A 24,185-nucleotide genomic window follows, 5' to 3' on the forward strand; every position below is an offset into this window, starting at 1 on the left:
GAGTCTAAAGGTGGCCACACACGTGGTGATCTGATAATGACCATCGGTCGCACGAAAGATCATCAGATCCGCCACTAACCTTCATGGCTGAAACAGGCAGATAAGGAGGTAGAAACAATAGGATTTCTACCTCCTTCTGCCAATTCAGCCCTGACGGCAGATTTTGCTCAGACGCCTTCTATGGCGCCTGATCAAAATCTTTTGCCCTGGCCGATTGGCGAGTCGACAGATATCAGCAGCTTCCTGCGATACCGGTCGACTCACCGACTTGCCATACACGCTCCGAATATCGTACGAAGAGGTTTTGTATGATATTATCGGTGCGTGTATGGCCAGCTTAACATTTAGATCACATGATTGTGATTATCTTCAGGGATAAAACCTGACTCTCATTCTCTGCTTTTACCTGTGCTCCCCTCTGCTGTCACTGGTTTGCTCCTCTTTTCCCCTGATATGCCATACAAGACAAATTTATACTTTTTCCCAGGCTTCAAGTCTCTGACAGTGGAAGAGCGCAAATCTTTATCAAGAGCTATTTCCTGTGGCTTTCCCTCCCCATCACGGTACCAAAGGAGAAAAGAATCAAAATCTCCACCCTGGACATCCCAAGAGAGATTTAGGGATTCACTGCGCACGTCAAACAGAGTGAGGGACTCCAAGCGGGGAGGCTGTGGTTTTTCTAAATGAAAGAAGAAAAATCAGAAACATTGCAGTTGGTGGAAATGTATTATTTATTTTAAAATTTATCTAAAAAAAAAACTATGACACATTGCAATAATGACATAAGTAATTAACATATAATGTACTGCTGTCCTGAGCTGGTAAAAGTTCCGCAAAGCGGTCAGGTTTTGGAAACAAAGTCCCAATTTTTCTGACAGTGTAGGCTGTGGGAAACCAGCCTGGGTACCTGGCTATGGTGCGGGAGTTCTCCCTCCAACCCGGGGGCATTTTTGGCTCCTCCAATGCCGCCCCCCGGCCTTACCTTTGCAGCGCTGGCGGGGTCCGGGGGGGGTGCAACGCTAGTGTAGAGAGTGCAAATTTCTGTTTTAAAAACCAAAAATTCGGCTCTTAAAGTTACCTGCAGTGGCTTTTTGCCGCCCCTGGTAACTTTGGGGGCACTGCCACCTGAGGTGAATCTCTCAACCCTCCCCCTGCTCCCACCCTCCACTGGGGATACGGCAAGTTTTTTTCCCTTATGCTTCTGATCTGGTTCCCAATTGAGATCACTTCTAAAGTTCTGATTTAAAAATCTGAATTTCGGCTGATTACCAGGAGCAGCTTTTTGCCTCCCCTGTAAACATTAGGGGCATTGCCTAAGGTAAATTTCTCAACTCCATGGCAGCAGGGGCCCTGCTTGTGTATTATATCTATGTAAGGTATATATAAGGCAAAGTAAAGTAGGTGGTAATGTGGTCACATTTGTAAGAACCCCAGCTCATTCTCCATTACCTGTCAGCACATATGTAGCCTGAGGCTCAGTGTAGCTCTCTCCCCAAATGCCACGCAGCTCAACCGAGTAATTAACTGCTGCAACCAGTCCAGAGATAAGGAAAGATGTCTGGTCTCCTCTCAAGGTTTCCTCTTGCATGGGGCCCTCAGGGGATCCATATCGCAATATGTAAGCATCAAAATCACCATCTAGAGGTTCCCATGATAGAAGCGCAGAGTTTCTATGGACTTCAGATACCAAGAGGGGAGAAAGGCGAGGGGGCGTGCCTCTCTTAGGGTGAGGTTCTGTTGGAAAGAAAGGGAATATTATTTGAATGACATTAATAACTCTCTGGGAACATAATTACAGGTATGGGATCTGTTATCTGGAAACTGTTATCCAGAAAGTTCCTAATTACTGGAAGACCCTCTCTCATAAACTGCATTTTAATAAAATAGTTCTAATTTTTTTAAAATGATTGTTTGTTATCATTATCATCATGTTATTACTGTATATTGTGCCACAGCTTTATTTTTTTTTCCAAAAATTAAGCTTGAAATTAATAAAATAGAAAACTCCCAGAATGCAACTGGAGGACCTGAGAGCTTTGCATGTAAGTTCTGACAATATATAATCATTTTTATAGTTCCCCGTGGAGGAAATCACAAAATTCTGAACAAAAACTAAACCATCCAAAATACAGGTAATACAACAGATATATTTGGATAGATCAATTTCTATATTACCCTTTTATACTCTTTTACCTTGAGCCCCAATTTAGTGATGGGCTGTGTGCATCCTTAGAGATCACCATGAAATAATGCAGCTCTAAATGTAACAGGAAAAAGTGTGGGAGTATAAGACACATTTCTGTCCATTCATTGGCTGATGTAACCTAACATGTGTTCCCTTGGTTTGTGTGTGAGCACAGGGCGCCCTTGCTGTTTTCTATTGAGGATTATCCAGCACATATTACTACAACGTAGAAAAGTATATTTGTATAAAAAATGGTTTATTTAGATGAAGCAGGGTTTTACAAATGGGCTATTTTATGTGATATGTTTAGGGTAGCGTTGCCTCCTCAGCCGACTTTAGTCTCTGGGCAGGGGGTGGGCAGTGATGATGAGCAGTGACTTCACTGGGTAGGGAAGAAGCAAGGCAGTGACGTTATGTGGACTGGCTATGACGCTTCAACCTGTGATTGGCCAATTGACGTGTCAATCTCAGTGAGTCCTGCCCGGTTTTCCTAATTTGAAAACCCATGCAGGAGGTTTTGACCCAGCCTGTCCGAAAACCGGACTGTCTGGGTCAAAACTGGATAGGTGGCAACCCTAGTTAAGGGGTATACTTAGCCTTTAATGCATCACCCTGATATGCCCAAAACCTCTGTCTACTTTCAAACCTCTTTTCAAATCCACAACTTGGCACTATCTAGCCTCTGAAAGGCCAGTTGGGAAATACAGGCTTAGAGACTTTGCTTTTTAATACTGTTACTGTTTAAGATATTAAAAGAAAGATGCTATGGGGAGCAAAGAAAATGTTCTGTCCATTGCCATTCTCACAGGTATTCTATTTTGTTTTAGGAAGATAAACCTAAAACCCTAACTCACACCATGTGATTTATGGGCCTGTAAGGTGGGTAATCACCCAAGCCTCTCAGACCCGTTGGTCATGATCATAACAGTAAACTTCACTAAGCCTTCTTGGAATTTAAATTTTATCTGAGACCTGGGCAATACTCACATCACTAAATATATCCTTTATAACACACAAGAAGATATATGTCTAAAGTAATCTCTTTCTACCCATTTCTATAAATCCTAGAAGAAGAGAATCTGTTTAATTGATCAACATGAATCAATTACTAATCCCTGTAATGTTATACTCCTTACTGTTACTTCAATGGCAAATAAATGTTCGGCTGTAAACACAACTTGTCTTTAAATCATTTCTCAAACACAACTGTACAGTAGTCATTAAGAAGAGTAATTTATTAGCACAATAATAATGATACTACTATAATCATTATTTGATCTCATCACCCATGGCTGTTAGAAAGATTATTTACTGTATCTTATCTTATATTTTGTTATAAGATATTATTATTATTTTCACCTTATATTTATTATTAATGATAAAATAAATGCTTATTAATATGCTACTAATATACTAAGTGGTTCCCTTGGATAACAGGTTGGCAAAACAGGGGAAAAACAAATACAGTTCAGAATTTAAAACAACTGCAGTAGCTAGATAATGAAGGAGGAGGCCTCTAAAAAGCTTTCAGTCTAATTAGGTTTATAGGACAATAAACAGAACAGCTGCTATCAATTTAAATGCATGCTTGTTATACAGCCAAATCAGCCCAATCCCAGTGCTATTTCCAGGCACTCTGTGCTGTTTAAGAAGTGTTTTGATGGTGTTGAGACAGGGTGGTTGGAGTCCACTGATAACACTTTCCTGGGAACACAGTATATAGTTATGGCAGAGCATTTTAATCATTAAGGACAAAGAAATTACTGAATTTATATTCAGCATTACATTTCAATAAACTGCAATCTTCAAACTATCGAGACAACTAACATTAATACTTTATAAAAGTGTTTGGCATGCTTTGCGGCAGCCTCCTTTGTCTATTTAAAGGTCCTTAAAAAAAGCAAACAAATAAAAAGCAAACCCAGAGTCCGCTGTAAATGAAATTTGAATTTTATACAATTTCAATAAATTTTTAGGTTGTAATCATCTACTAGAATTTGCAACTTAATTTTGGGTAGGGATCAATTTAACAATTTGACTGGTACATTTAGCATCACTAAGCTTTGAGTTATGGTGAATGACTTAAATAAATTTGCTCATCTCCAGTCCATGGTATTAAAGGGCACAACTGCTTTTCCCATACTACAACTGATTTTTTTTTTACATCCCTAAACCTTCAGCCTAGCATAGACTACCTTTAATACCAAACCCAACAAGGCCTCCAGAGAGCTGTGACCAGCACCTCTTTAGCAATGCATGGATATTATTGTATAGTAACTATACAAAAAAAATACATTAAAATGGCAGCAGACAAACCAAAAACACATTCATGTTTTTGATTAAAGTCTCATTAGTAGAAAGACATTAACTGTTACTTGATGTAACCTTGACTGTTTGTAAATAAAGAAAAGATTATACAAACAAATGAAATAGCTCAGACATGTTGCATTGCTCTATGCTTTAAGTATTAATGTCGTACACATAAACAGTATTTAAAGAAGCACATGAAGACTCACAAGAAATGTTCTACTGCTACACCCGGGCACCAAAGAATTCTAAATAAAGCACTGCTCCTGCACATATTTTATGAAGCAATTCACACACTTATTGTGGGTATATTCTACAATGTTTTACCATCCTGAGGACTGCTCACTATCTGGCCAGAAGCCTTTATAATTGGAATAGAACAGAAATGGTTAACTGTTTGGGGGCACATGTTTTTCACTAACTGATGCAAACTGTGGACACACAACTGTCTGATTTGGATTGGAAACTCTGTTTTGAATAACCGCACTATGCAACCTGCACAAATATGCGGTTGTATAATAAAAAGTCTAAAATCTGCCCAATCAGATTTATGTTTTTGAACAACTGGGAGTCTATGATTAAGTGCTGGGTAAGCATGGACAACCGGGAGTGTCCGGGCACGCGCAATCTGAAGTGACGCGCATGTGCAAAAGCCCAGCTGAAACCTAAAATCTTTTCCCACGTGCCCAGCTGAAACCTAAAATCTTTTCCCACGTGCCCACCAGGGATTCACTGCGGGACTTTGAGGGATTTCCTAAAATTGGGAGAATGCTATTGGGGGAGGGGATGTAAGGGGGTGCACAGTGAGGGGTGCCTGAAGTTATGTTAAGCCCAAGTCTAGGTTTTAGAAAAAGTTGATGATAGATTGTGCTCTGTTAAGTTTGTCTGGTCTGTAATTATGGGTTAATGCGTTCAGTATTGTTTCCACCCATTATACCCAACAGGTATAAAAGGGGGAACCCCGCCCAGGGTTCAGCAAGAACATCGAGCTGGAGTGGGACCTGGTTCAGGAGTTCACTGTAGAGGTAGGGTCAGATAAAAAGGATAGTTGAAGTGAAGCTTGCACTAGGTGTACAAGTCAGGTAGGCCAGTGAGTACGGGTAGCCCAAACCCCATGAAAGAGTTAGCTTGACTTAGAGCCACGGATGTGGTGCCGCAAGAAAAGTCTTGTCTAGAGGAAGAGTAGATAGGTGTCTGGGGAAGATGGTTTCCATTGGGTGTCATGCTGCAGGAGAAGACTAGCCTAAGGAAGAGACCATGACAACTATATTGGTGGGGAAGCCTGGATATCTGTACGTATGCATAACTATGATTTCTGCCTGAATATGAATAAACCTGTTGTTGTATATAAGTTTCAATGGAATGTTGGTGTTGCCTGTCAAATCTTGCTACAGGGAGAGCCACCAAAACTGGATAACTCTGGGTGTATCAGTCATTCACCTTTCAGCCATGGTTCCCAAAATAGCTAGGACAGCAAATAAATGTTCATCACAATATCACTCCTTGTCACTGTCACTGACCTTCAAGTTGGGCTTTTAGGTGCATCTAGCAGAGCAAATAGGCTTTTCCCTTAAATCTCCCTCAAATAGCCTTCAGACTGAGCCCCTCCTGCCAATACATGTTAAGGTAGGGCCTGCTTTTCTTTCTCTCACTGAAAGTGTTTATGTCTCTGCTTGTGCTTTTGCAGTAAAGTGTGCAGTATTTCAGCTATCTACAGTCTTTCACAAATGCCTGAAAACCTTTGAAAAATGCATGGGACTGCCAAAATAATTTCAAGATTATACCCATAGCAGTGAAAGATGGCTACCCTCGGGTCTAGGGGATGAGTGGTCTTGAGTGATACTTTTTATATATGAGTTGATTTATTATTAGGAATTAATCACAAAAATAGCAACACAGTGCCTTCTGCCTTATAGCATGAACAGACTGAGGAACTCATTCCAACTGTTTATTGAAATTTCTACCACTTATACACCTTACATTACACCATGGTGCTACAGCCCTTGCATAGCCCTGGCCTCCTCCACTATGCCAATAGCAGTTATGTATCCTCATAGTTCTCAAATCATCTTCCACATTGTTCAGCCATGGGCATCCTGTGAGGTGTCGCCCCTCGGACATTTGGCGACAGACCTTTCTCGCTGCTTGCTCTTCTCCTATACGTTCTTGATAATGGAGATTATACAGGAGTCCCCATAGAGCTCATATAACTCAGTGTTGGTGTGGATTTGCCATTCTCCCTGAACCTGGATCGGGCCATATATGCTCCTCAACACCCTTCACTCCTAGGTGTTTATCAGGTGCTGATCAGTCAGGTCTGATAATGGTCTTGTAGAACATCCTCTTCGTGTTCCAGGTCAGGAGCCGTGATTTCAACAGGTGCTGAAGGCTGAAGTAGCATCTGTTGCCCACTTTAATTCTGGCCTTAATTTCTAAGTGGGTTTCGTTCCTCCCTATAATCTGGGATCCCAGATACTTGAACATAGGTACCTTCTCAAAGCTGTATTCCCCTAACTAAATCAAGCCCAGCCGTACTTGTTCTTCCCTCTTTGTCATGAGCACGCAACAGAAACCAGACTAATAATCTCCAATTACCTCCCCTGCAAATAGCTCCTTGTTGGCCAGGATCTTAGCAAGCACCCTGTATCCCACATTTAGTGATATACCCTTGTAGTTATTGGATCCTTGTGTATGGGGCACACAAGTGCCACTTCCCATTCTTTAGGCATCACCTTGTCTCTACAGCTCTGGTACTTTGACCTCTGGGCCCCCATCGGGGTATTCACCTGCATCCAGGACTGACCAACGGTCCTCCCCATTCAGCAATTCTTGGAAGTGTTCTACCCACCTCTCGAGGACTTTGGTGCTTTCCACAATTAGCTTGTTATTTTTTCCTCTACCATGGAGTTTTTAGGCTGAAATCCATTCTTGGAGCCCAAACTCTCATGTACAGTGCTCTAGTTTCTTTTGCAGTCTTCCACCTTCCTCTTTTCCCACTCTCTATTCTTTCTTCTGCAGACTTGCTTCACATTGGTTCTGGCTCTGATGAACTTTCTGAAGTTCAGGACTTATATACAGTATTTATAAAACACTGACTACAACTGTGGTGCTATATAAACAAATACTGTACATTTTCTATCATTAGCAGATGTTTCCTAAATCCCAATTTCACAGTCATGTAATAATTTGTTAAAACACAAGCACCATCACTCAAACAATATACACTCATACACTCAACAATAGTGCAGCCAATTTAGTAGTATTTTGGTGAGCTGTTTGCTCTATAACCTCTGCTGTCTGGTCTGTTAGTCACTCAGCATTGAGTTTGGCCATAGCCGTAGCGTGTAATGGTGTCCCTGACTGAAAGGTATTAGCAGACATACACACATATTATTTATGCAGGCAGTTCTCAAATTGCCTTTTTTCGGTATAAAGCCATAGGGTCAGTGCTCAAGATGAAAAAGGCTTACATGTCACACAATAGCTGAAAACAAGAAGCATCACAAAAACAAGCATAACCCTTAACCTAGGTGTAAGCCAAATCAAACCTTAGGAAAATATCCTAATGATGAGCACATCTGTTCCACCAACTGTGCTCCCTCAAAGACATTAGGGAATTGTTTAATCAATAACTTTGTTACTGCTCCTCCCAAAGCTTAACCACATGTTTCCATCCAAATCTGTCAAATTAATTACATCACTGAAATAACAGTTATTCTAATAACTTCTCCTACTGCTCTAGCAGAATCCCTCTGCACTGCAGATCTGGAACATAAGGACATTGACATACAGCAGAAATAAACTAGATTATACAGGGGGTGCTTCGGTAATGTCTATTGGGTTGTTGCAATTGCTGAAGACAATTAATGCATATATACTGTATCTCTAGTACATGAGATGTAGCCTAGAGCTAGACCATGGTGCAGCTCTTTCCTTTGATCCCTAGTATTCTAAATGTTGGACCCCAGTTATAAAGTAACTCTGATGTTTCAAAGTAGAGGAAAACCCTGCCTCTACAGTCCTTTAATAATCATTATATTAGACCAGGGAGAGGAAACACTCCATTAACTGTTCCGGTGCAGGACAACAAGGTTTTTAATCCCAAATAGTGAATAATGAATATGTATCCCCTATCCTAAGTGATGTAAGGCACCCCTAATCCCTAGTCCCTATCTTGTAACATTTACCAGCGCAACTATTATGTTCTTATAACACTGCCAAAAAGGGGAAACCCTTATTGACAGTGCTGTAAAATCCAGTTTAAGCAGAATAAAATTTTTACTCTATAGTGGTCACTTCCAACTATCTCTGCCATAGGTGCAGTTGCACTATAGGGGCACAAATGCTTGCCCCTTGGTACTCATTCAGGTTGGTTGGATGGAGCAGGTTCCACCTTGCACCTTGTATCCCACCCTTTGTATGCAAACAAACATGTGTGTATACATATACTCATTCAACCCCATCCTGTTGTGTTACTGTGTGAATTTCAACAAACAATAATTTGATGTTTTTGACCCGAAGAGATCGCAGATCATCATACTAAATAATTCTGACAGAGCAGTCACTGGTGTCTTTAGCAATTAGCTGATTGGTCGTCTGGCTATATTAGAGTGGTGAAGATTAAATAAGAGCCGTCACCAAGTTACTGATTGAATGGATAATTAAATTATTGAATTAAATGAATACATCTGGTGAAACAGATGTGTTTTGAATAATATAAATCTCACTTCAATAAAAGCCATTAGATTTTTTTGCTTATTGAATTGCGGTGTGAGTGCCATTTAGAATACTTTATCTATTCATGATTTTAGACTCCTTAAAGGGGACATAAACCCCAAAAATATTAATCAGTGCAAACCTATTCAGAGTGGTCCTCTGAGCACTTTTTCTAATTTACATTCATAGTATCAGACAATTTATTAATACTAGGCAGTCTTTAACTCAACAGCCTTTTAAAGGCCCAGAGTTTCAGGGACCCTAACTGTCTACTCATTTACTCTGCACTTCTTGGATTCAGTTAACCCTTGAATTGCTGCCTTTCAGTTAAGGGAATACTGTCATGGGAAAACAAGATTTTTTAAAATGCATCAGTTTACAGAGCTTCTCCAGCAGAATCCTGCACATTTTTTTGCTATATTTAATTTTGAAATTTCACATGGGGCTAGCCATATTCTTCATTTCAGAGCGTTCCACAGCCATGTGACCTGTGCTCTGATAAACTTCAGTCACACTTTACTGCTGAGCATGCAAGTTGGAGTGATATCACCCCACCCCCTCCCAGCAGCCAATCAGTAGAACAAAGGTAGCAAGACAGCAGCTCCCAGTAGATATCAGAATAGCACTCAATAGTAAGAAATCCAAGTCCGGCTTGGGACTCCTCCAGTTACATGGGAGTAGGAGAAACAACAGGTTATCTGAAAGCAGTTCTTCTGAAAGCTGAGACTCAGGCACAATGCCTAAGATGGCTGCCTACACACCTATATTACAACTAAAAAATACATTTGTTGGTTCAAGAATAACATTTTAAATGGTAGAGTGAATTATTTGCTATGTAAACAGTAAAACGTAAAAAATACACCATGAAAATCATGACAGTATCCCTTTAAGCCAAAAACCTGCTGTTAGATGTCTAAAAATGCAAATATCTCAGAAACCACTAAAAATAAAAGGAATATGTAAATTGAAAAAGTGCTCAAGGAAGCACCCTGAGCACACATACTTTAATTCATTCTTTGTGTTTAGATCCCCTTTAAGTTTGTACTCTCTGCAGAGTTTTGGGCTTCTCTGTGTTCTGAAAAAAAAAAATCAGGTTTCTGCCATCTTAGTAGCCCAAACACCAAAGTCCAAAAACTATCCTCCATTGGCCCTATGAGAATTGCCTGTTTTGGGCTTTTGGTCTCACATATTTGTGTTACTAAATACATGGTTTGCAAAATGATCAACATTTCCCTGTGAACATTTCGCTAATACCTACCAACCATCTCCAGTGCAGTTTATCTTACTATCTGTAGACTTTATCAACCTAAGACCATACTCATACCTATACATCCAGCTACATACCAGAGCTGAAAACTTTAAATTCTCCCATTTAAATCTCTTATACCCCATTCCCCTATTCTATCATCTCTCAACATTTAAAGCAACAATTCAGTGTAAAAATGAAACTGGGTAAAATAGACAGACTGAGCAAAATAAAAAATGTTTTCAATATAGTTAGTTAGGCAAAAATGTGATCTGTAAAGGCTGGAGTGGGCAGACATCTAACATAATAGCCAGAACTCTACTTCCTGCTTTACAGGTCTCTAAGCCATCAGTACCCAATCAGTGACTAGAGGGGGAACATAGGACATAACTGTTCAGTTAGTTTGCATTTGAATCAGATCTGCGTGCTCACAAACTAACTGAACAGTTATGTCCCATATGGCCCCCCCTAAAGTCACTGGCTAACTAAGAGGTTAGAGAGCTGAAAGCAGGAAGTAGTATTTTGACTATTATGTTAGACATCTGCTCACTCAAGCCTTTATAGATTACATTTTTGACTAACTAACTATATTACAAATATGTTTTATTTTGCACAGTCTATCCATTTTACCCAGTTTCATTTTTACACTGCACTGTTCCTTTAGTAGTACCCTTCATGACATATGAGCATCTAGCATGATCCGCTGCCTCTTAATGTCCACAGTCTTCACATGTTTGTTTATGTCACTTATCCTTTGGAAAATTCCTTCCTCTGCTTCCTAATTGCTTAATTTCTTTCAATAGGTACATGTTTTCACTCATATTTCTTGTTTATCGTCTCATGTCTCTTGTATTAAATTTTTTCTTCTTTAGTTATATTTTCCTTCTCAGTTTGACCCTTTTTGTATATATATCAGGAACCTTTGCATAAAACATGTTGGAAATGACCTCTGTCTCTAAATGTAAGTTTCATTTGTGTATGTTAAATACCTGTTGTTACTTCTTCTTTAAAAGGCCGTGTCAGCTTTCCTTCCCTTATACCATAGAGCAATACTTCATATCTGGTATCTTGAGTCAGCCCTCTTAAAGTCACCTCTCGTTGGTCTCCTGGAACAGATAGTTCTTGTGGACTAACACCATCAGTTACCTCATCGTAGCGCACCAAGAATGAATCATAAGCCCCAATCTTGGCCTTCCAGACTAATGTGATACTTTCACTTGTTACATTTCTCACTTGCAGCGCCCCCATTTGAACTGGTATGCGGGGCCGTGTAGTAGCTAGAGACAAAGACAAGAGAAGCAGGTTGATTAAGCACATAGAGAACTATATTTTATTCCTAACAAAATCAAACCCAATTACACATAGTTACATAGGGCTGAAAAAGACCAGAGTCCATCAAGTTCAACCCTTCCAATTAAACCCAGCACATACAACCTATACTTACCAATCTATACTTTACACAAATGTTAATAGATGAACTAGATGTTTTGCAATCAAGCCAGATTTTCTCCTGTGAAGTCTCCCTTCAATGATACTATTTTAAAATGAATGAATGACTCTCTTGCAGCTAGTCTTCTTGCATTGACTTTGCCTGCCTTACAGTTAAAGATGAGTTTTAGGAGAATAATGTTATTATTGTTACCTGAAGAAGCCGTGGTAGTTAAAATGTCCTCTATTGGGGATATTGTTGGCTTTGTGGTCACCTCAGTGGGCAAAATTGTGGGACTCTGAGCTGTTAGTAAGAGCAAAATGAGTGTTACACAATAAATTTAGAACTGCCCCAGCATATATTTTTCTATGCTAAATCCCGTATTCTTCTTAATTTTTAACCAGTCTGTGCTATGTTTCATCCCAACGTCATTCGCATACTTGCCTTCAACTATATCACTTATTTTTTTGCATTACCCATCTTTACAACCCATTGTTTTCATACCCTATCCCCTCATTCTTTTCCCACCTCCATATACCCTTCTACACCCCCACAGGATGCATTACATGCATTTTTGTGCACAATTACATGCATTAAAGCAGTGAACAAATATAGGGTTTAAGCACGTAAGTCTTTATGCACACACATATCAATATTTGATATATGTACTGTGTATATATATTTTGGTCATATATGCAAACCACACTTGCACAAAAATCTATTTCAAGTTCTCATTTATATGCATATGTATTTTCCTATTCTAGATTTATACATTTATTTATTTAACTGAGTATGGCGTGTGTGTATGCATATATATACACATATATATAGATATATAGGCACACATATTTATATATACAGTTTATGTTTTAATTTTGAATACACACAGAGATAAATGTATCATTGCAAGAAAGCAAAGTTGTTTCATTGATATATATATCATACAAACCTATGCATTTTTTACAGCTTTGACATAGATCACACACACAACAATAATGTATCAACACATTTACATACTTTCCTGATTACCAGGCAAATATATAAATCAAGCAAAAATATTTTGTATACTGTTTACACAGATGCACTCATACACTGAATGTTTGCATCATTTTTATTTTAACTAAAGTGGAGAAATATAAATATAAATGGGGGCATATATATTTATACAATTAATTATGTATGGAATACTGGTAGAAAGCTTACGGACTTGTTTGGCTTTGCCACAGCACGCACAAACAAATGTATAAAAAAAAAAATAGTTAATGAGAACACTGGCTCACACACACACTTCCCATATACACAAATATGCCATACTTGTACAATATGATATATATATTTGTGCGTTCACATTGCCTGAAGAGTAAAGGTGTGATCAGCAGGTCAGATGCGGTGTCTTATTGCCAAACGATCAGAAGACAACGAGCAGCAAAGGAAGAGAGAAGGCCTGTGAGGTAAAACTGTGAGGTTATTCATTTGCGAGGCTTGTACGGAGGAAAATAAGCCAATAAAGAGAACGGAAGAACCATTTTTTAAAAGTGGCAGATAGGGAATACGTACAAAAGAAAAGAGTGATTGAATGATAAAACTAGGTATAACTTTTAAGATTGGAGAGAGATTACAAAATTAAAGCCTTTAGTGGTGAATGTGGTTTCAAACAACAAACAAAGGAAGAGATAAGGTAGAGAGAAAGTGGCCTAAAAGAATGAAAACAAAATAGAAGGGATGGCAATTCGGGGAGACTAATCTCCCCGAATTGCCATCCCACCGGCGAAAATGTAAATCATTGGTGGGATGGCATACATGGTGGCGCGATTTCAGTGAAATCGCGCCGCCGCGTATGCCATCCCACCGGCGATTTACATTTTCGCCAGTGGGATGGCAATTCGGGGAGATTAGTCGCCCGCGAACAGGGAGATTTGTCACGGGCGACTGATCTCCCCGTGTGCCACAGCCCTTACTATAATGGTTGTCAGACTTTTCAATGTAAGTCCCCCTTTGAGGACAAACCTTTGATCAGGGCTCCCCTTAACTCATAACAAGAGCCTTGGTACCAAGAATATCATAAGTTCACTTCAATTCTTTCCTAACTGATTTTTAAGCTGTGCATTTTGGTGTATCTAAGAGAAAACATGGGCATTCTCCCCAGATCTCACCCTAACAGTCCTTCAGCCTAACCCACCCCTTACACTGCTCCCACCCCACCCAGGTGGTCCAGCTATAAAGTATTGTCAGTACTGTCTTAATGCAATCTTGATCCAGGAACTGGTCAGATTGCCTTTAGGATTCAGAAACATTTTTCATGACCTGAGGCAAATTAGAGATGATTTTAAATACCCCTCAATTAACTATAAGTTAATAAGATTTCAAATAAAGAAAAGTTTGAACTTGATGAAAGAATATACACAGTAAAATAGGGAAGAGGAATGATGACTGAATAAACAGATGAGATATCTAAAATATATGAATTTCACTGAAATGGAAAGACAGGAAAAAGGTGCCAATTTTACAGAATCTACCAAAAATAAAGAAGAGACAGTGAGTTCATCAATCAATCCTCCCATAATATTCCCTGTGTAATGTCAATGAAGGATTTGGGTGATCTTAGCAGGAAGCAGATTTGGGCATAGAGGGTAGTGATAAGCAAAAAAGCTAGTGAACAAGCAATAATACATTTTATATAGCCTCTCAACAGGACCCCATTTCTAAACAACTATAGTTGGTGATGTAGTTGATACCTGTGTCAGCTACCAAAATGTAGGACTTGGAGGACTGCCCCCTCAATAGCCCATGAATTTCAAGGCGGTAGGTGGTCCCTGGTTCTAGATCCCTGATCACAACTTTTCCAACTCCTTTTCCAACCTCTAGTTGTTGTGGCATATCAGTCATGATGGCTTGAAATGGACGATAATGAATCATCACCTTGTCCAATAGAACCCCAAGACCATCTAGGGATACAACAAGATTTGTAGGAGTACTCTTTACAACAGTTGGTCTGCCAAAAATGCCTGGACCAGAAATTTTTACTGATGTAGGATGCGTTGAGGGACCAGCAGACCCAAGTGCTTGGATAGTCTTCTCTTCATTTTCTTTCTCCTCACCCTCTCTCGCTTGCAGTAAAGATGCCTTGTCATCAAGTATCTTACTTCTTGAATCTTTATCTATGAGACGTTCATTTTTTATCTCCCCCTCCTTTATTTTAGATCCTACTTTCTCTGGTCTTGGTGGAACTTTTTTACCATAATAAGGTTGCTTTTTCGGGGTAATTCCTTTGTCATTAGTCAACAAAATTACACCAGGTGCTGTTTTGTCTTCTGAGCTTTGAGTGGGTCTGTTCAATGTATCTACACTAGGAGTGTAGATCAAATATTCCATAGTTGTTGGGGACACTGTAGTCTTTTTCAAGCTTTCATTCTTATTTTTGCCAGTGAATGTCTTATCCTTTTCACCTGCTTGCCACACCCTTTGATTATCAGGTACTATAGTTCTTTTTGTAGAATCAGAAATCTTTTCCGAGTATGTTTTATTTAACTGAGTTTTTAGAGGAAGGCGTTGTAAGGTGCTCTTCTCACTTATTAACTTTTCCTCTTCTCTTGAGGTTGGAGTCTCCTTCAGGACTTTCATGTTAACTTCATAAAGTTCAGATGAAGAAGTGTACCTACTTATAGCTGGAGTGTCTACTTTTCTCTGTGATCCTTCCATTGTTGCATGCCTATCCTTTGGTCTGAGAACTACTACTTCTTTTGCTTGATCTGGCTTATTATCCACCATAACACTCCCCATATTACCCTGAATTTTACTTGCTCCAAAAGGTTCCTCATTTTCAGGTGAATCTGGAGTTTTTTGTGGAAGACGATCATATACCATTCCTGTAAAACTATTGGGTTTGTACTTTACTAAGTAAAGGAAAATTGCTCTGGCCACAGATTCCACTGTTTGATTAGCTCTTAGTGGGTAAGAAGTTGAACGCAGGTAACTTTCAAGACGTTGTATAAAGGTCCCATTGTAAACTGATAGTTTTGTTGGTAAGTTCTCAATAACAGCTTTTATGTGTAAACCTCCAGGATATAACTTTTCCATTTTATTTTGTTTCTGAACTCTTACACCTGCATCTAGCCTTTTTTTCTCCAACCCTGTATTATTTTTTCTAGAGTTTCTGCCTTCTGTATGCACTTTTGTTGATACATCATCAAGTATACTGCCTGGATCTCTTTCATCCTTTAAATTCTCCAACTGTTTCTCATTTATGGTCAAAGGTAATTTTTCATCGGAAAATGTTTTTGACTCTGTACTCCCTAGATTAACTTGGATCCCAGTCACCACCTCCACAGATTTATCACTTGGTTTTTTCCTCTGTTGTCCAGCTGCCTGTGTATCACCTAACTGAACTGATGTTTTATTAGTTTTCTGTGTAAGATGGTTTGGAGGTTTCTCCACAGAAGATGCATCTATAATTTTTCCTCTGGCAATCCAACTTTGCACTTTCTTCTCAGGTGTGTGCTTTCTGATAATAGTCCCTGTTATATCAGTCTGTCCTGTAGTCTCTCCCACATCACTTCCCTCTACATCACTGCTTATTTTTTTTCTATCTGGTAGATGCTTTGTCTGTGAATATTCACTACTCTTAGTATCCTCAAACATATCCACAACATCTCCTTCCTTATGATTCTGAATGTGGTATGTAGTAATAATAGTGGTCTGGATAGTCTTCCTAGTAGTGTTCACCACACCCTTTTGTGTTTGGTCTTCAACAATATACTCTGTAATCTCCCTTGTCTTTGAACTGCCTTCTCCACCTCCAGAATGAATTAAAACTTGCCCCGTTGTTGCAGGACGGTAATGATCTTCTGAAAATCGTGGCTTTTCAAGTTGACCTCCCTGTTGAGGGGTCACTACCTTTCCTTTCTTCTTGCGGGCATCTTCATCATCTATATTTTTTCTCTCCCTGTCAAGAGCTAATAAAGCACCAAATGAAGAAAATGAGAATTAACCCCTTACAGTCAACAGATAGGAAGACTCTAAAAGGATAGCATACTGCAAAAAATATGAAATACATACTGAAAACAGGTTAGTCTTCCCTCGGATATTAAAAATCATGGATTTTTGTATGTCATTTTCTAATGGCTTAGGGCCCGATTACTAACATTCATATTTTTTTGTTTTCAGGAATTGGATTATAATAGTTACACAAAACTCGAAAAACCTGTGATTTCTTAAGTGAAAAAAAACCACAAGAAAGACAAAACAACCACATTTGAAAAACTGTCGAGGACATGTATAAGTCAATGGGAGCTGTCCTGGGCAAACTGTAACAATCTTTATTTTATATGAGGTTTTCGGGCGGTTTATTTGTTTGTAAACGCACAAAAATTCTTACGAAAATAAAAAAACAAGGTTTTCATTTTCCTTCTGAATTTTAATTTGATTTGGGTCTTTTAATAAATGACTAGACATACAAAGTAGTTTTTTGTGGTTTTAAAAAACTCTAAAACAACTAAAATAAGAATGTTGATAAATGGGACCCAGTGTAGCAGACGCAGTATGGCTTGTACTGGCTGTTTTGGAATAATTAAAAGATAGAAGATCAAATTTAACTTTAAAGATTAATACTGAAATTATTTCGCATATCCCACAATTAATTTTATTTGCCTCATTTATATTTACTTTTAAGTTATCATAAATTAAAAATGACTTCTCTTATATTCTAGACCAGTGATCCCCAACCAGTGGTTTGTGAGCAACATGTTACTCACCAACCCCTTGGATGTTGCTCTCAGTGCCCCCAAACCAGGTAGTTATTTTTAAATTCTTGACTTGGGGGCAAGTTTGGTTGAATAAAAACAAGATTTACTACTAAATAAAGCCCCCTGTAAGCTGATAGGGTGCATAGAGGTTCCCTAATAGCCAATCTTAGCCCTTATTTGGCACCTCCATGAACTTTTATGATGCTTGTGTTGTCTTTTTACATTTGACTGTGGCTCACAAATTTAAAAGATTGGGGACCCCTGTTCTAGAGTGACCAGAAGTAGACTTAAATGTTGAATCCAATGATGAAAATATCTGAAAAGCAAAGTCGTTTGTGTTAAAGGAAGTTAAATAACCGGCTTGTCCAAAGGTACTACTGGGTCGACATTCTCCCTCCTGTAACTAAAAACAGAAAGAGCCAATCTATTATAACATTTTAATTCACGCATTCTCCACTTTTTTATCTCATCATCCTTGTTTTCTGTTCCTTTCCTGTCCTTCGGGGTGATATATGAGAACACCAACTATCAGATCCAGTGGTTGAACGGTATGATGTTCTATTTCAAAGGAAGCCCTATTATTATCTGCTGCTTTTAGTGTTAATACATCATTATTAACTTTAATAGTATAAGGGTTACTATAAAACATATTGCTTATTTATAATCTGTTCAGATACTGAATCAAAGCCAAAAAGGAATTGCAGCATAAGGGTTTTATATGTGGGTTTTTTTTAACACAGATGACTGTTGTGGCTTTGGGCTAGTACAATTAGCAACAAGAATCAAGTAATATTTTCTACTATGGTATGATTTAGTGGTACAGTGTGGTTAAATTAAAATGATAGATAAAGTACCCTTGGGGCTCACAACTATGGTGCCAGATTTAGGGGCAATAACATTTCATGATATAGCCACCACAAGCTGGGCATACCACTGGGTTAGAACAGGCACTCTTAATTAATCAAGGAAAAGGAAATAGTGTGACCACAAGGGATTTATGATCTGTTCTTTTGCATTAGAAACAAACCTTTACTCCCTGGCCAGAGCCCCCTCCCCAAATAAACAAAACAATCAGAAAGAAGCAGGTCACTGATTATCCCTCACTGCACCCCACCCTTCAAGCAATATGTTTCTAAGAACCAATACGAATTAAAGGATAAGTAAACCCTAAAAAAACAATATAGCTAGAAATGCCATATTTTATCTACTGAATTTACTGCATCAGCCTACAGATTCAGTATCTCTATAGCAATAATGATCCACAACTTCAAAGTTGTACACAAGAGCTCACCATTTCAGATTTTGTTAGAAGTGTCAGTGCACTATGAGCTGCTGGTGAGAAGCTAAGCTTGGGGTCATCGCAAATTATCAAGCAGAAAATTAGGTTCACCTGTTACAGAAGCTGATGCTGCAGGGCTGACACGAGTTTCACTGGTTGCATTGGATAAAACTCAATTAATTGCTAATCAGCCTTGTAATGTAATGTTTATATTTTATACAGTATATTTTAAGTTGGTCCCTGAGCTTAGGTAACGACCATCCAAAGCCCAGAAGGTGTGTTTCTGGTAGGAGATTACCAAGTTAGAAAGGGCATTACATCTGCAAGCTTAGGGCAAATGTTTGTATATGGCACTGCAGCAGATAATGATAGAATTTCCCCTGCAAACACTGCACAGTTTATGCAAGAATATAGCTAATCATTCTAGCAACAACACCAAATATGGCATTGTCCAGAGCACATACATGAACCCAAATAGTCACACTACTTTTTTCCCCACACAATCCATTCCCTCACTCATTTCATACCACTTTCTTCTTTCACTCCCCTTTCTCTCCTCCTCATGTTACCTGTTTTAGCAGTCGTCTCCATCCCTTTGCTTTGCTCCTGTCCCCTTTCTGCTCTCAATATCACTTTGTAAATTGTTCCCTCTTCAAGTGCTGTAACCCTCACCCTATCACCCTTTCCAGGGACTTTCAGCTTTCTCTCCTTCCCAGTTGGGGACACTAGTGTCACTATGTACCGATCAGGGAAAGACTGGGGACGTTCCCATCTTAAAAGGAAAGAAGTGGTGGTGATTTCTGTTACTCTGAGTCCCAGTGGAGCCTCAATGCCTAAAGAATAAAGAATGCATACCGGGTTAATATATAAATTGCCAGCAGAAATTCTAACAAGCCTAATTCTCAGCAAACAAACCTGACACTACTTTTTTCACAGTGATGTAAAATAGGGAAAGTAGCTATTAAAAATGCAGAAGAGGGTAAGGTGCTGATGAAAAGAAACAAAAGAAAATAAATGTGAAACATCGCATTTTCACCTCAACAACAGTATACTGTGTTATTGATAAAAGAAATGCATATTTTAAAGATGACAGAGTTACATTTACAGATGGAGAAAATTTTATCTAGACATTTGGTGCAGATGTTGTGTTATGTCCCATCACATCTTTTTTTAATGAAATTAATGCAGTGTTGTGTCCTAGTGTGTTGTAGTATGCTGCGTGAGCCAAGTGAAGTCAGAAAAAAAGTTTGCTCTATCAGTTTATGAAGGAACAAAATTCAGACTGAAGAGTAGTGGAAGATAATAGTCAATTGGAAATCTAGGATTTGCCACATGTGATATCATTTAGAACTCTACATAGGCCTACATACTCACTTGTAGTAGCAGTTACAGTGGTTTCAGGCCCAACAGTTAGTCCCTTCTGGGGTTGTATAGACACAAGATACTCCTCTCCTGAGGCCAGACCAGTCTGAACAAATGAAGTGAGAGTGCCATCCACTGTATTGTTTAATAAGCCATTTTCCTTCTATTGGGGAATAAGAGTACACCATTAGCAAAGAAAGGTAATGGGAATTTTACAAGAACAATTCAAATGAACTCTAGGCTGTACATTCTTCAAACAGTATTACTCTGGTAATACTTGGAAATATTCTTTTTTAGTTTTTAAACACTACAAACCAAATTTTAGGCATCCCACCATAATCCGTTTTGCTGTAACAGATTACACTACTGAAACAGATATATGCTTGTAGTTACATACCTTTGCTTTGAATGAAATGGCATATACATCTGGGGGAGTCTGTTGAAGGTCCCACTCAATAGTTACTGAAGATTCTTCCACAGACGTCACACGTAACCCAGTAACTGCTACAAGTTCTGTGACAACTACAAGGGAGAATCATTGGCTCAAAAACCCAAGAAATTGCATAAAAATGGAACATTTAGATTTTTGAGTGGCACATTATGGATGGGATCAATGACTGGAAAAGAAGCATGGCCATAAATAATAATAATGCAGATCTTGAAAGATGTTAGGGTAAAATAAATGCTACCAATGTATAATTAATAGAGATTTACTGTGTGCAATAGAGGTAGCCTATAAACCTTAGACTTGGTCTTGGCACCCCACTTAGCAATATTCTGCTGTGTCACCTGTGTTCTGCACTAGCCCCCAGGGGTTCACACCCTACAGTTTCAGAATTTCTGCTCTATGGGAAGAATTATTTAAGTTCAGTAGAGCTTGCTACTTACCCACGCTACAGTCCGCTCCTTCATATCCCTTTTTGCACACACAGACCCCATTTATGCATTTTCCTCGTCCACCACAGTTCCCAGGGCAAGCTCTGCTTCCACAAACGGGTCCAGTATAACCAAAGTCACAGATACATTTTCCATTTATACACTGCCCATTGCCGCTACAATTCTTTGGACAGGATTTAGAACTACAATCCAAGCCTGTATATCCAGGCTGGCAGATACAGACCCCTTGCTCACATCGGCCATGTATGTGACAGTTTTCTGGACAGGCTTCGGTCCCACATTCAACCCCAGTATATCCAAAATCACAAACACACTCTCCATTGTGACATTTTCCACGATTTTGACAATTATTTGGGCATGAAGCAGAGCCGCAATCTAGCCCACTATATCCAGAATCACATATACATATACCATTTACACACTGACCTCTGTTATGACATTCAAATGGACAGGTTCTAAATCCACAGTCTAGATCAGTGTATCCAGAGTTACAAATGCAAACTCCATCTATACACTGTCCCCTGTTGTTGCAGTCATTTGGACAGGTTCGCAATCCACAGTCTACACCAGCATATCCAGAATCGCAGATGCATTTCCCATTATCACAAATACCATGGTTTTGACAGTTATTAGAACACATTTTTGAACCACAGTCATGATCAGTATATCCAGAATCACAAATACACTCTCCATCTTCACATCGACCATGGTAATTACAATTATTAGGACAACTCCTTGAACCACAATCTAGGCCAGTAAAGCCAGGATCACAGACACAGACTCCATTTTCACACTTACCCCTGTTGTGGCAGTCTTTAGGACAGCTTAGAGTTCCACAATCTAGGCCTGTATATCCAACATCACAAATACACACACCATCTTCACAACGCCCCCTATGGTGGCAGTCATTGAAGCAGGATTTAGTTGCACAATCCAAGCCAGTATATCCCAAGTCACAAATACACACACCATCATCACATTGCCCCTTACCGTGGCAGTTTTTGGGGCAAGTCCTAGATCCACAATCAAGGCCTGTATATTCAGGATTACATATACAGACTCCCTGTTCACACCTGCCTCGGTTATGGCAGTTTTTGGGGCATAGCCTAGATGCACAATCTACCCCAGTGTACCCTGGAGAGCAGACACAGGTCCCTCTCAAACAGCGTCCATGATTGCCACACCCAGCTGGACAAGCTCTGGTCCCACAAACTGGGCCAATAAATCCAGAATCACATACACACTTGCCCTTCACACATTGGCCATTCCCACTGCAGTTCTTTGGACAAGATTTTGACCCACAATCTGACCCAGAATATCCAGAATTACAAATGCAGATTCCATCTTCACACCTACCCCGGTTGTGACATTTGTTTGGGCAAGTTTTAACTTGGCAGTCTACTCCTGTATATCCAGAATCACAAACACATTTTCCATCCACACACATTCCTTGTTTGTGACAATCATTAGGGCAAGTTTTTATCTCACAGTCTGGGCCAGTAAATCCAGGGTTACAGATACACTCACCATCCTCACAACGACCACGTCTCTCACATTCGGGAGAACAGACCCTAGTTCCACAATCTGGCCCAATAAAACCACTATCACATACACAGACTCCAGACACACAGCGGCCCTGCTCATTGCAATCTTCTGGGCAGCTCATAATTCCACAATCTGGTCCAGAATACCCAGAATCACAAACACAAAGTCCATTTTCACATCTGCCATGATTCTGACAGTCATTGTGGCAAGTTCTGGAACTACAATCTATTCCAGTGAATCCAGGATCACACACACACATTCCATCTTCACAACGCCCATGGTCTTGACAGTCGTTAAGGCAAGTTTTAATGCTGCAATCAGGACCGGTATAATCAGGGTAACATATACATACTCCATCTTCACATCGACCTCTATTGAAACAGTTTTTGGGGCAGGTTCTGGAACTACAGTCAACTCCAGTAAAACCAGGGTCACAAATACAAACTCCTTTATCACAGCGTCCATGATTTTGACAATTATTAGGACAGGACTTTGAGCTACAATCAACTCCAAAGTATCCAGAAAAGCAGAAGCATTGGCCATCTTTGCATCGACCTTGGTCATTACAATCTTCAGGACAAGTTTTCAGCTGGCAGTTTTCTCCCATGTATCCATCTTTGCACTGACACTGTCCATCAATGCAGATTCCATGTTCTTCCCCTCCACAACCCCCAGGGCATGATTCGGCTGGCTGTGGACATGAAGGAGATTTGTGACTTGCAGGGTCATCTAAATTGAATAAAAAGGAATGAAAAAAATGTGAGTATAAGTGTTTGCAGTTTGAAAGCTTTAAGATATACTTATCGAAAGTATACTTGACTTCAAAGACAGTAGTAGTAAAGAGCTTATAACTACAAGGAAAGTTGGTGCAAAAACAGAAATTACAAATATCTATATTTGCCTTCAAAGTTGGCCAGTCAGTGAGCTTCTTCTAGTTTAGAGAAGCTGATAAAATTGTAAACTACAGCACCATAGAGCAGGTTCATTCTACTGAAACCCAATGCACACATATTAAGTCAAAGTAATAATATCCATGTAGGGTTTATACTGTACATATCAACGCAATTACTAAGAATACCACAATACAAAATGCCCTCATGGCTACGCACAAGTTTTTTTATATAAACTATAGTAGTGTTTCTGAAGTAAACAAGCACTTTTAACCAGTACATGGCAATGGTACATTACACACTATGTTAAGCAGCGGCGGGGGTGGGGGGGCTGGCAGCACAGAGGAGGGGATAGGCAGAAGAGGTACCTTTACATTTCAAGCACTTTTCCAATATACATTAATAACGTATTTTCAATAATTTGAAAATTATTTGTGAATGCAACTACAATTGAAAGCAATATCTGTCTAACTAGCTGTTCTCTACACTGCTGATTTTGACCATGTAGTACATGTAGTAGCCTGTTCCTCTCCAGCCAAGTCTCCCATTTCCACACTGTGAGGAAATCACAGAAGTGTGCAAGGCACT

At 39.4% G+C, this 24,185-nt stretch overlaps 1 protein-coding gene across 2 annotated transcripts in view; it reads right to left on the bottom strand.

The window, feature by feature from the left end:
- The window catches only part of tnxb (tenascin XB), a 41,891-nt gene that overhangs the window by 12,637 nt on the left and 5,069 nt on the right, over window positions 1-24,185 (bottom strand). Inside the window, exons 3-11 of one of the 2 annotated variants that reach the window (XM_031891359.1) lie at window positions 21,154-23,436; window positions 20,663-20,787; window positions 20,278-20,428; window positions 19,473-19,736; window positions 14,619-16,835; window positions 12,097-12,186; window positions 11,444-11,731; window positions 1,450-1,734; window positions 407-679 (exon numbers count right to left, since the gene is read on the bottom strand). In XM_031891359.1, coding sequence (XP_031747219.1) covers window positions 407-679; window positions 1,450-1,734; window positions 11,444-11,731; window positions 12,097-12,186; window positions 14,619-16,835; window positions 19,473-19,736; window positions 20,278-20,428; window positions 20,663-20,787; window positions 21,154-23,436 — 5,976 coding nt within the window. The remainder of the gene's footprint in view (window positions 1-406; window positions 680-1,449; window positions 1,735-11,443; window positions 11,732-12,096; window positions 12,187-14,618; window positions 16,836-19,472; window positions 19,737-20,277; window positions 20,429-20,662; window positions 20,788-21,153; window positions 23,437-24,185) is intronic. The other variant, XM_031891360.1, reaches the window with a different exon arrangement.

Source organism: Xenopus tropicalis, chromosome 8 (assembly GCF_000004195.4).
Source record: "Xenopus tropicalis strain Nigerian chromosome 8, UCB_Xtro_10.0, whole genome shotgun sequence".
Taxonomy (NCBI): Eukaryota; Metazoa; Chordata; class Amphibia; order Anura; family Pipidae; genus Xenopus; species Xenopus tropicalis.